General features: G+C 32.7%; 1 protein-coding gene across 3 annotated transcripts; it reads left to right on the top strand.

The window, feature by feature from the left end:
- The first annotated feature begins 326 nt into the window (after nucleotides 1-326).
- LOC110602046 (tobamovirus multiplication protein 2A) lies at nucleotides 327-8,685 on the top strand. 3 transcript variants are annotated; one of them, XM_043951192.1, is made up of 7 exons: nucleotides 327-472; nucleotides 1,017-1,315; nucleotides 2,843-2,942; nucleotides 3,491-3,571; nucleotides 3,692-3,796; nucleotides 7,718-7,930; nucleotides 8,370-8,685. In XM_043951192.1, the coding sequence occupies exons 2-7, from the start codon at nucleotides 1,083-1,085 to the stop codon at nucleotides 8,475-8,477; spliced, it is 840 nt and encodes a 279-aa protein (XP_043807127.1). In that variant the 5' UTR covers nucleotides 327-472; nucleotides 1,017-1,082; the 3' UTR covers nucleotides 8,478-8,685. The 3 variants fall into 3 exon arrangements, with proteins under 3 accessions (XP_043807127.1, XP_043807129.1, XP_043807128.1); XM_043951194.1 differs by having other exon boundaries at nucleotides 346-472; nucleotides 1,022-1,315; XM_043951193.1 differs by having other exon boundaries at nucleotides 356-504.
- Nucleotides 8,686-13,535: the final 4,850 nt, after the last annotated feature.

Below are 13,535 nucleotides of genomic sequence, written 5' to 3'. Positions count from 1 at the left end.
TTGATTAATTTTTATTTAATTTTTATAATTTTAATATGTTATAATTTTAATTATATATTTCAAATGATATTCAAATTGAAATTTAAAAAATTTTATGCTACAAATTTAGATCATACTAATACTCAAATTATGTTCATAAGATTTTTATGATGGAAATCCAAATTAATGGATGTAACTGATCTAATTACTTAAGTTGAAGGACCACAAGTGAAATTAAGGCTAAATGTAGCTAAGCCCTAAGGCATGAATGTCAACAAACAAGAAGGCGCCCTTTGGATAAAAAAGCGGGACTGGACAAATAACAAAAATGCCAACTCACCGAAAGATGCAAGATGAGAAAAGCTGTCCTAATTTCACCTTACCTTTTTAAATTTCCAGACTCTTTCTTCTCTCTCTCTCTCTCTCTCTCTCTCTCAAAAACTGAAAAAAGAAATAACCGAAAAGCTAACCATCGGAGGAATCTCTGAAATCCGTAAAGTTTTCTTCTATTATCTGTTTATTCATGTAATTTTTTCTATATATTTTTTCAATCTTTTTATTATCTTAGCATGATCTGAAGCTAATTTGCTCTGAGATTCTTTCAATCGAAATTTCTTATTTTTTATTTGCAATTAATTGTGCTGGTTTAGGTCTTTTAAGTTAATTCAATGAATTTAAATGATGGAAGGTGATTGCATTCAACAATTTCTTCTTAATTACTATTATTTTTTGTGATGTTATATTCTTCAACCTTTTGTTTGGTTGCTGAGAAAACTTGGGAATGGAAAATAAAGATCTTACCCTTGGATGTCATGGTCAACTTCATCCGTTTTTTTTTTTCTTTTTTCCTTTTTCCTCCTCCCCTCTTTTTCTCTTCTTACAATTTATTTTTAGGACTGGATGTCAAACATTGGATTGACTATATTATATTAGACATATCCTTTTCATAATATGGGATTTAATTTTGGCTAATGAAAGTATGATGCTTTAACCTATAAATTATTGCACTGTAGTCTTAATGTGGGTTTCTAATGAAGGTAAGACGCTGGTAAGTTGATGAAATAGAAGGGACTTTCCAGGGATCTGAGGAAGCTGTAGAGATTATGGCTTGTAGAGGGTGCTTGGAGTGCATACTGAAGCTCCTTAACTTCTTGCTGACCCTTGTGGGTCTTGCCATGGTTGGTTATGGGATTTACTTATTTGTGGAGTATAAAAGAGCAGATGATGAAACATTGGCACCTGTAAGTGGTGATCCGGGTTTGATACAGCTTGGTCGTCCAGTGCTTATGGCCGTGTCACTTTCGGAAAGTATCTTTGACAAGCTGCCAAAACTTTGGTATGTTTCCTTTATTATTTATTATTCTTTTTTGTGGTGAGTTTAACTCTCTGCTTGCTCAATTGAGCTTGATTTTGTTGTTGAAACTTACTTTATGGTTTAAAATTGTAAAATCAGGGTGTTGTTGGTATCCTCACAGGAGATTTTGTGAGAACTTCAGTTAGGATGTTGGGGACATACTAGATTAACATTCCTTAAGGTTTTCTACTGGGAGGGCTAGGTATGGTTAAATTAATGTGGGAGCCAGCTTTTGAAACATTTGAAAGAATGTTAGGCGGATGGAAGAGGTATTATTTGTCCAAACGGAGGGTGATTGCCTCTATTGCAAACTACTCAAATTTTTGCTTGTTTACTTATCAATTCACTCCATTTGTATTTGGTAGCATTTAGTTTGCAGGCATGCAGAAGTGGTTGCTTTTTTAGAATGAGGTATATGATTTTAAAAATCACTTGGTAAAATCAGAGGTCATACTCCTCCATTATGTGTAATTGGGGATCTATAATCTTTTTCTTTCTTTTTTTTTTTAAAAAAAAAGAAAATTTAACTTCTCGTGGGAAGTGGTTGTAGTGATTTTTGGAGGGTGATGACCAGGCGGGCAAAATGGGTAGATTTCAATGTCTAGTAGGAATATAGTTGGTCTAAGGCTCTAGAAGGGGTTGGGTGAGTTCTTTGCTTGTATTTCTTTTGAGATGATTTGTGGATCTTTACATATGTGTTTTGGAATGGTTCTTGAATAGAAAATTTTAACTCTAGGAATTGTGAGCACTTTTTCTAATGGCCTCGCAGGGGATGTTTAGTCTAGCATTTGGTTTGAAATAATGTTAAGCAAGTGTAACATGTTTTTTGAAGGAATCTAAATGATCAATGGATATAATCTTGCATTTGATTGAAACCTTTGTGGTCCAAAGTGAATTTGGGGAGAGTAGAAGATTAGAAGGTGTGATGAGAAAGGTACTTTAGTGGGAAATCTAATTATTTTTCTGTGTTGTACATGTGCAATGCATATCTTAGTATTTTTAAGGTTTATTTTCCTGAATATGTTGTCAACTTATTAATACTAACTTGATGGAAGGAGATTTATGAATTTTAATTATAAAAATGTGATAAAATCAAAATAGTCATTAGGATTTCAATAAAATTGCATGACTATTAGAATAGGAATATAGGATTTCAACCTTCTTGCAAATGATAAAAGGGTTTTATTTTAAATTGGATGCCCCATAATTTCTAAATAGAGTTGCTTTTATTAAGTAATTAATTCCAATGTTCAATTCTTAATGATGAATTTGAAATTTTGGGTTTTTAGATTTACATGGAAATTTGCATAGCATAAGAAATTGTATTGAGATTTATTAGCAATAAAGTGAACCGGCAATATCAATTGTTGCTATTGCATACTGTATTATGTGCTTATGAACATACTAAAGGAACCTATACTGATTCTTAATTAGTTCAATTTTGTATTATTTAATTCATGGATTGTCCTTGAACTTCCAAGTTCTAATTTTGCACCATTTCATGTGTAGGTTCATATACTTATTTATTGGTGTAGGAGTGATTCTCTTCCTCATCTCTTGTTTTGGTTGTATTGGATCTGTAACTCGGAACGGTTGCTGCCTCTGTTGTGTATCCTAATTACATCTTAGTCTGGAACTTATTAGAGCTGATATTTTAATACTTGTTTCAACAGAGTAAACATTTTATGTCAGTGAAGATTATCTGCTGAATGTGCAGTATGAGATGTCACTTTGTCATTTAACTCCCACTTAGTTCCCTCAAAGAGTTTCTTCCCATATTCATGTCTCAAAATATACAATAACTATCAAAAAAGTCATGGCATAAAATATATTCTCCACCCATCCATCATTTCTATTTTATTTTTATGCATCATGTCTCAGAATATGCAATCACCATCAAAAAGTCAAAGCATAAAAAAAATTATTCCCCACCTTACCGTCATTTCTGTTATAAATTTTTTGCGTCATTTCTACCCTTCTAAAATTTGTATAACTTCTTCTCTACATCGAAGACATATTTATTAGTCTAAATCATATTCTAAGCATATCCAAAGGGGATGCATCTTACAGGACTAAGTGAATATTGTGGTATATATTTGCATGCATATGTTTCCTGCCTTCTCAGCTTATACTGCTGGTTTCCTTAAGCAAATATAGTATTCGGTATTGGTTATCCTGTTGATATTGGTAGAATTGGGATGTGCAGCCTTTTTTTTCTTTGACAAAAGTTGGAAAGAAGTGAGTTATTCTTATTCTCGCTCTTTATTCATTTATCTATTTATTTCAAAAAAGAACTGATTAGTAAAACTTAATTTGGTAGCTTGGTCATATAATGGGTACTGAGATTTTGTTCTTCAGGAACTTCCAACCGACAAAACTGGAGATTTTGACATGATATATGATTTCCTGAAAGAAAACTGGAACATTGTGAGATGGGTTGCTCTTGGAGTAGTTGTTTTTGAGGTAAGCACAAAAATATCTCTTTTGGTTTTGTTAGGCTTTTGATATTACCAGTCACCTGGCGTAAACTGAGCAGTAAGCAGCATATCTGACTGAGTGGTTGCTAACCCTGTTTATGAGGTTCAAATTTTGTGAAGCCAAAAAGTTGAACATGTTAAGAAAAAGGAAGAAGAATAAATCAATCATGCATGATTTCATTATTAAGCTGTTTCTTCTGCCCCCATTTTGATAGGTGTCAGTTCATTTGAGTGGAAGCATGATGGAATTCATTAAACACCATTGTGCAAAGAGTACTAGGGGTGAGCATTCGGTCGGTTCGGTTCAAAACCGAACCGAACCGAATAAACCGAAAACCGAAATTTTAGTTTTTATGAAAACCGAACCGAACCGATTTTGGTCAGAAACCGAACCGAACCGAACCGGTCTGATTCGGTTCGATTCGGTTCGGTTTAATCGGTTTCGATTTTTAATATTTTTTTAATTTTTTACACTTTATTTTTAATATTTTAAAATTTAATTACAATATTTTAATTTTAATATAATTTAATTTCTCTATATTATTGAAAAAACATATTATTATCCCTAATCGGTTCGGTTCGGTTTTTTCGGTTTTTTTCTGATCAAAACCGAACCGAACCGAAATAACCAAAATTTCTGAAATTTAAAACCGAACCGAACCGAAATATATAAAAAACCGAACCAAATTTTCAAATCGGTTCGGTTCGGTCGGTTTTTTCGGTTTGAACCGGATTCTGCTCAGCCCTAAAGAGTACTAGTCAAAACAATATATAGAAAGGTTATGTCAATTTTTTTAATTACAGTTTATGAAGGGAAAGAACCATGTAAGGATTTGTGAATGGGGACATGCAAGATAATTTTATATAGCATGAAGTTCTTTTTAGAAGATCTAATGGAAGTCGCTCCTGAGTTCCTGATTTTGCTAGGAAATTATCTTTGGATTTGCTGATATGTGATTGGTTGAATTCTTAAATTTAGTTCTTAAAATTCCTAGATTAGCTAAAGCCCTTATTGTATAGGACAATTTTCCACGTTTAGCATCAATTATCTATCTGTAGAGAACACAAACTGAATGGTCTGTATTGGCACAAAATATTTTCTTTCTAAAGGACCATCTGCATTAAGGTAGATTTGAAAAGGAGGTTCCATGTAAATTTTAGTGGAGCTGTGGAAGGATTCTTTGTGCTTAGTGTGTATATTACAAAGAACTTCTATTTCAGATAAGAAGAATTATTCTTTATACCTTTTCTGCTATTTTTATCCTTGACATATTGCTTGCTTACTTGCTTATGTATAGTTATGGTTGACAATAGTGCATCTTAGAGCTCACACAATTTAGATCATTGTGTCAATAAATATTTTTACTTAGAAAGGTATAACTCTTATATGTGATTTGGCTTTTGAATTGTAGATAACATAATTTTGACACTTTGATAAGGACAGGCTTCACAAGTCTTTTGATACAGTTCAAAATTGATGAGGAAATTTGGAAGTTGGTTGAACTAAAATTTTATATAATGATCAAATAGAATTTTGATTACTTTGGTATTCTTTCTTACTTGCAGACCTCTTTCAGGAAACTTTCATTTAGTAAAATGGGTGATAGATGATAAATCAAGTTGGTGAATGTCACTTTTATGTCATGAGATAAATCCATGTTATAGTTGAATAGTTGAGTATCATGATTTATGCATTACAGGATAGACACAACATTCTTTTTTCTTCAAGGGGACAATGGTTACTTTAATCCAAGAGTACAATTGATTATTAATGATCAAGTTCATCAGCCTTAAAAAAAAAGATCCAGTTCATTAGTCTCATTAGAACACAATGTAAATCTGCCAGTTGATTGGTCTGGTGGGCTTCAGGCTAGTTTAATCTCAAGTAAAAGTATAGTGAGCTTAAGTTTAACTTTTTTGAGTGGAGCTATAAACTTTATAATTTTAAGCCAGATCAACTAGGAAGTTTATGGTTCAATTAATCATATGCTGTTGTATAATATAGCTAATTGCATCTCAAATGAATAACCTAATTTGACGTCATGAATAATTGTTGAGACTTTAGTAATGAAATAGAAATGAAATGAACCAATTTTTTTAAATGGGAGAGTTACTATTAGGTCCCTGTGTTTTTAGAAAATTCATTAATTAGTCTTTATAATTCTTAAACTCAATTAAAATGTCCCTCATCATTCATAAATACCACTATACACTCCTGTTAGATTATTTAACAGATTCTGTTTGTTAAAGTAAAAAAAAGTCAAGAATGCCCCTCAAGAAATATCACATTTTCTCTTTGTGCCACTTCCATCTTTGATCCTTATGGCCTGGAATTTTTTTGATGTGCTGCAATAATTGGGCAATCAAATCCCTTGGGTTCTTTTTGAGATTTAGAACAAGTAGACATGGGTTTTGAGGGAAACCTTTTGAGCATAACCAAAATGAGAAGGAAGAGAGGAGGTGCCATTTTCTTTGTTATTAATAATCCAAGAAGGAAAAGAGGAAAGCCAATTAGATTTTTGAGATTTACATCACTTGCATCGAGTGCTATCTTCATCACTTTCAAAGCGGCACCAGTGCATAATCTAATTTGATTATTCTCCATTTGACGCTCGATTTTCCCTCATTCCAATTAAGTCATGCTTACAAAAGAATTGTTTTTGCCTTATTGCCTTCCAAAATTGAACAATTGGATTTTCACTTATTCCAATCAAGGCTGGTGAATATCAAAGCTGCATAAGGTGAAGGCAGTGGCTGAGTCTAGGGGTGAGCATTTGGTCGATTCAGTTTAAAACCGAATTGAACAAACCGAAAATGGAAATTTTATTATTTGTGAAAACTAAACTGAACCGATTTTGAGCAGAAATTGACTTGAATTGAATCAGTCAAATTCGGTTCAGTTCGATTCTGTTTAATCAGTTGGATTTTTTTACTAGGCTTTTTATTTTTTATATTTTATTTTTAATATTCTAAAATTTAATTGAAATATTTCAACTTTGGTTATGGTATGATTTTTCTATATTATTAAAAATTAATATAGTATTGCTCGCTAATCGGTTCGGTTTTACTGATTTTTTTTATCAAATCCGAATCGAAATAACTGTAATATTTTAAAATAAAAATTGAACTGAACCAAAAAAGAATAGAAAACCAAACCGAATATTTGAATTGATTCGGATCGGTTGATTTTTTCGGTTTGAGCTGAATACTGCTCACCCTGACTGAGTTGTGGTTCTTGTTGAGAAGGGTGGTAGGATGTTGGAGGAGGTGGCTCTCAACGAAATTGGTGAAGGTGAAGGCAATGTAGCTGAGCCCATGGTTCCATGGCCAAAGGGTGGATAAGAGGTTGTGGAGGGGCATGATGGTGGCTGCACACCCAAGAGTTATCTCAGACAGATCTTTGAATTTGAGTGGTGGATTTTATTTAGGGAAAAAAGAAAGATAAAGAGAGAAAAGGATAAGTGGAATAAATTGAGGTATTTTGGACATAAAATTTTATCTCTCATTTGACCATTAATAAGTTTCTTTGACTAACAGAAAATATAATAGAAGGGCTATATAGTAGTATTTATAGATAATGGAAGATATTTTAATTGAGCTTAAGAATTATAAGGATCAACTAATAAATTTTTTAAAAATTATGGGACCTAATAGTATATATCCCTTTTTAATTTTTGGTGGCACTTTTTTACTGTGTATAATTATTTATGTTTATGTTCTTCCTTCATCCATGTAGTGTGTGAGTCTTTAGAGCAACATGCAGTAATTGCTAAGATGGGACTGACTCCATTTTATTAGTATGTGATTTTGACTTTGCTGTCTCAATATCTAAATTTTCACCTACTAATCAAACAATTTTGTTATTGTGTCCTGATGCCTCGCTAAATAAATTAACGTGGAATTGCAGGCCTTACTTTTCGTGTTGGCCCTTATGGTTAGGGCTGCAAACAGGCCAGCAGATTATGATAGTGATGATGAGCTCATTGCACCAAGACAACAGATCCGGCAACCTTTGCTTAACAGGCCACCACCAGTTCCAGCAACAGGTGTACCTGTTGCTGGTACTCTTGATCAGCGATCTAGCAGGAATGATGCTTGGAGTGCACGTATGAGGGAAAAGGTATTTATGTCCTGAACTAACTTTTTCCTCTTAGAGGGAATGTGGTCCTCCATCTAATCTTGTTTATTTATATGGATGGTTCTGTCCAAATATTCAATTTCCATATGATGACTGGGTCACATTGTTATACATGACAAGTTAAATTTCATGAGCCGAGTTTTCTGACTTTGTTTAATATTTTAAAAATTAACAACCTATTCATGAATGAGATCTCCTTGAAAATGTTTTATTTTTCACGAGCAGTTTATGAAATTTATTTTGTGATATGAATTGCTTTTGTTCTGATGTTTCATTGGTTTGCTGCTGCAAAATTTCATTTCTTTTGCAGTTTAAGTTGCTTATACTAAATATAGTTTGTCTTAAATTTTGTTTTTGGCTTTGGATCTCTGGTTCCTAATTCTATCACTGTACTTGTGTTATTTGTTTGCTTGAAATCCAGTATGGGCTTGATACTTCAGAGTTCTCGTACAACCCATCAGAGTCGCACAGGTTCCAGCAAGTGTCATCACAACCTGCAGAAGAACGGAGCCGATGCACCATTATGTGACAACTTATTGGCCTTGGATTGGTTTGTGTGGAACGATTTCTTGGACAAGGGTGTGAAGAGTTTTGTTGTTGGAGTTTATGTACAATAGACATTGTTCAGGAGTTGACGTATCCTCACCCTTCCTTCTTTGTTATCTTCTCAAAAACAACTTTCTGTATGTTTCGCTATTAAATATTCAAAAGGACTGTCCTGCTTTGTTTTTGCTTCAGTTTCTGGTAATCAAATAGTACTGCATATTGGATTTCGCATGGTTTTGCCCTTGAAAATGTGGCTCTTGATATTAGGTTCTGGACCCTTTATGTATGGAGATTCGACACATGCTAATCTCTGAGACGAGCTTTCCCTAATAATTAGCTTTCTCTCATCTTAAATGCTCATGTTGCTCTCGTTAGATTGTACCCAAGAGAGTTTTCATCACAGATTGTAAGTTGGTCAAATCAGCTTATGTCAATTTATAAATTCTAAAAATAAGCTGTCTTTATTACCTTTTTTAAACTTAGAAATGTAGTTTATAAACTATATTAAAAAAAAAAAAGCGGAGGGGAAAAGTTAAATTTATAAGCTAATTTGACGAAGTAATATTATTATTATTTAATTTTAAAACTTTATAATAGGCTTTATTTAATATCATTTTAGTAATTTTAATAATAAAATAAATATACTTTAAGCCATTTGTTAAAAAAAATGTCAATTTCGTACTACACGCTTATAAATATTTTAAGTAGCTTTTAAATAATGTTAATGTGTATCAGTTTCAAATAATTTATAAATATTAAGTACTTATAAACATAATTTTCATAACTAAAAAGCCGAACATCTTCCAAATTTATATGGCAGCCTTTGGTAGTTGCTCACTGGGCCTCACAGTTTCACCCACGAAAAGAAGCCTCCTCAGATTGTTGGGTCTGTTCCCTATTCTGGACAAACAGATTATTTTAGCCCAAATCTGGTTAAATAAGTTTATTAATCAAATAAATTTAAAATTGACTGTATTTAAAAAATTAATAAAATAAATAAATCATAAATAAAATAAGATTTTTAGATGTGATAAGGCAAATACTATATTAATAATATTGAAAAAAAAAAAATTCAGCTTGCCACTTCTTACTTCTATTATTTCTTTTCTCTGCAGTATATACATTCAACCAATCAAAATATATATATATATATATATATATATAAAGGTATTAGTGTGGCTTATTTATATAGTTGGATATTTATATACTTCAGTGCAAAAAACAATTTCCTAAGATATTTATGTTAAGCGTTCCATCAAACAGGTTATGAGCATCACAAGTGCTCTTGTGTGGCGCGATAAAGAAAAATCGAAAGAGAATTCAGTGAGATGACTCATTCTTAGAGCCCTAGAAGACGTATGTAGGTTATTGAGAGGTAGCCAAAGCCTAGCTCGTGAACGTGGACCAAAGGTCCCGACTCCAAAAAGTGGTGAGGCCAAGAAAGGAATTGTCTGGAAAGAGATCGATGGGCTAGGGACAAGAGAGGCTTGATGAAGGCCATCTCATCGTCGATGGTGCAAAGTGTCCACCGCGAACACGAAAATCGACAAGGACAAGCACTTCTCAAGTCTCACAGGGAGATTAGAAGCAATGATGGTAAATCCCGATCTCTCGCTAACACGCCTGTGTTATGTTTTTATTAAGAATAAATTATATTTTATTCTCTATCTTATATTTAAAATCGAACATTTATTTATTCATTTATTTTTATTTCGTTTAAATATATAGATTTTGATCCATTATTTTTAATTTAAATGTAAATAACATGTTAAATTTAATAAAAAATATTTTTTTTATAATACCATTACTGTATATTTACAAGAAACTTTTACATTTAAAAATATAACTCCTCCTTCTCCTTCTCTTATTAAATTTCTATTTCAAATGATGGGATATTTTATAATGCGAAAAAAATTTAAAAAAATTTTTAAATTTTTTTAAAAAAACTTGAGAGAGTTAAATGTGTATTAAGAAATTTAAAATTTTTATTTTTAATTTATATACTTTTATACTTGTGATAATAGCAAAAATATTTAATTGTATAAAAAGTTTGAATGAATGAAAGTATTAGTCTTTTAATGACTGTTGTGATCGGAAAAAATTAAAAAAAATTAAAAATAGTAGAAAATTTGATAAAACTGCATATTTTATTCATAAGGAATAATGTGTTTTAATATATAAAATGCGAAAGATTTAAGTGTTTATAATTAATTGAATTTTATATCCAAAAAATTAAGAAATGATAGTATATTTGAAAATTTTAAATTATTTTAGACAGAAATATATTTTTTAGTATATAAAAAAATAAAGAAATTAATTGTTATATGATTAGTTTAATCTTATATTTAAAAAAATTGAAAATGACATAAAATCTAAGAAAAATATAAATTTTATTTTCATGGACGGATGTGCTTTAACATATAAAAATAGAAAGATTTAAGTATTTAAAATTATTTAAATTTTAAAGCAAATGAAAATAAAAATTACAGAAAATTTAAGAAAGGACTTGGATTCTTTTTATACTTGTTGTATGTGCAATAAATGTATCGTTGGAAAAAAAATATAATTTTTAGAAGTTTGATATCTTTGAACTAATAGAAAAATTGATGGAGAAAATGCATTTGGATGGAACAAAAATAAAGGGATTTAAGTGTTCGATTTTATAAATTATGAGAATTAATTCGTTAATTATAGTATAATTTATGAACTAAATGTAATTTATCTTTTTATTAATTTTAAAATTAATTATACAATCGTATCTAAGATGTCCAGTTGTGATAAAGATTCGTTCTGAAGGGTTGGCAAGGTCTTCATGGATTCCATTTATTATCGTTGTGGGATGTTACAAACCAATTCACAAAATCTGATGTTTTGAAAACTTTTTTTATCTTTTCCTCCTTTGCTAAGCTCACTCATAGAAAGCGATGTTTTGTACTTGTATTTGTTTATAACGTAGGAGACAATAAGTTCAATGCTTGTAAGAGAGGACGAGGGTGGGTAAAATCCAGTCTACTACGCTAATGAGGACTTGAAAGAGGCAGAGTTAAACTATTGGTCTCTGGAAAAGCTGGCCTTCGCAGTTATGCTGTCGACAACGAAGCTGCGACCCTGCTTTGAGTCCCGCACCATCGAGGTAAGGACCAATTACCCACTACGAAGAGTACTTCATAGGCTGGAGCTGTCGGGACAGTTGTCCACCTGATCTATCATATTGTCAGCTTGTGATATCAGGTATATTCCACAAAGTGGAATTAAGGCCCAAACCTTAGTTGATTATACTGCAAAAATGACCCTGTCCCTCGAGACTGCCGAGCCCACTGTGGAGAAGTCGCAAGGATGGGCTGATGGAGCCTGCAGAGTCAAGGGATCTGGGATTGGTACTGTTATGAAGTCAAGTAGGGATCAAATTATGGTATGCGAAAAAGTATGGGCTGTAGACTGGAATCATCCATGATCAAAGTATGGGCTCACTGGGTCATTTTTGCAATATAATCAAAATGTCGGCAGTAGGAGAGCAACATTTGACTCAGCCAATACCGTTTGAAGTATTGAATACCCCTGCAACCAAGGTGGAGAAGGCACTGCCAATCGAAGTCGCAGATACATGGATGATTCAAGTCTACAAACAGAGAATGAGTTACCTACGGAGGACTTAATGGCCAAACAGGTAATAACAAAATTTTCAAGATATGCACTAATAAATAGTTAGTTGTATAGGCGATCATCGACCCAACCATAGTTGCGGTATGTGATAGAGGATGAAGGCAAAAGCATCCTCAAGAATATCCATAGAGGTGACTATGGAAGCCACGAAGGAGCCTGGAAGATTGCTCAAAAAGGTTTCAAGTAGGATTACTACTAGCCCACAGTAATGGAGGATGCAAAGAAGTTGGTCCAGAAGTGTCAAAGATACTAAGTTCATGCAAATATACTTTGGACACCATGAGAAATGCAAGTAGCACTAGGTAGTCCCTAGCCTTCCTTTCAGTCGAAGACTGGACATTCTTAGCCTATTCCCAAAAGCATTGGGGTCAAGAAAATATGTGATCGTTGTGGTTGACCACTTCAACAAGTGGGCAGAAGTAGAAGCAGTACAACCCATCACAACTCAACAAACCATTTCCTTCATCAGCAAAAATATTTTTACTCACTTTGGAATGCCTAAAGTTATTGTCACTAATAATGGGATACATTTTGCAAGTTTTAAGTTCAAAGAATTTTACAGAAAATATAACATTGATCTACGATTAGCTCAGTATACCATAGACCAATGGTATGATAGAGGTTATGAATAAGACAATTCTCCAAGGGTTGAAGAAAATACTCAACCAAGCCAAAGGTAAATGGCTAGAGGAATTGCCCCATATACTTTGGACGTATAGAACAACTCCAAGGGCAGCTACAGGAGAAACCCCATCTCACTGGTATATAGAGCCGAAGTGGTCATTCCTGTGGAGGTCCAGGTGAGTAGCTTTAGGACCCAACACCCCAATTAATCAGGAGACCTAGAAAAAATGCAGTTTAACCTTGATTAGATCGAATACCTAAGGGAACAAGGTCTAATCATGATGGTTTTCTACAAAAACAAGATGTCGCAGCTATTTAATTCCCGAGTCAAACCCCGAGTCTTTAATATTGAGGACCTAGTCCTTAGACGGTCTAATGTAACAAGTGTGATGTCGGGTCTGGTAAGTTGGGTGAAAACTAGAAAGGACCATATAGAGTTTCAAAGATTATTCATCTTGGTGCTTATAAGTTGGCCAAATTAAATGGTCGTGTCATTTTCCATTCTTGGAATATTTATAATTTACGAAAATTTTATTAATAAAGTTAACAAGATATTTTTTTCAATTTTTGTGATTGAATCAAAGTCATGTGGATCGATAGATTGCTAAACAGTGCGAGTCAAAAGAACAATAATTAAAGGCAAAGTTTTTGCCAAAAAGCACCATAGGCGAGTAACTGCCAGGCAAGTATTCGGGTGTTAGTTTCAAAAGATAACAATTAAAGGCAGGTTTCTGCCAACAAAAAAGCCACAGGA

Source organism: Manihot esculenta, chromosome 15, assembly GCF_001659605.2.
Source record: "Manihot esculenta cultivar AM560-2 chromosome 15, M.esculenta_v8, whole genome shotgun sequence".
In the NCBI taxonomy this organism is placed as follows: Eukaryota; Viridiplantae; Streptophyta; class Magnoliopsida; order Malpighiales; family Euphorbiaceae; genus Manihot; species Manihot esculenta.
This window is presented reverse-complemented; position numbering and strand designations above follow the sequence as displayed.

Excerpts from the sequence above, each read along its gene's own strand:
- LOC110602046 (XM_043951192.1), top strand. The coding sequence starts at position 1,083 with ATGGCTTGTAGAGGGTGCTTGGAGTGCATACTGAAGCTCCTTAACTTC. Across the intron at positions 1,316-2,842 it reads GACAAGCTGCCAAAACTTTG|GTTCATATACTTATTTATTG; the intron begins GTATGTTTCCTT and ends TTTCATGTGTAG. Across the intron at positions 7,931-8,369 it reads GTGCACGTATGAGGGAAAAG|TATGGGCTTGATACTTCAGA; the intron begins GTATTTATGTCC and ends CTTGAAATCCAG.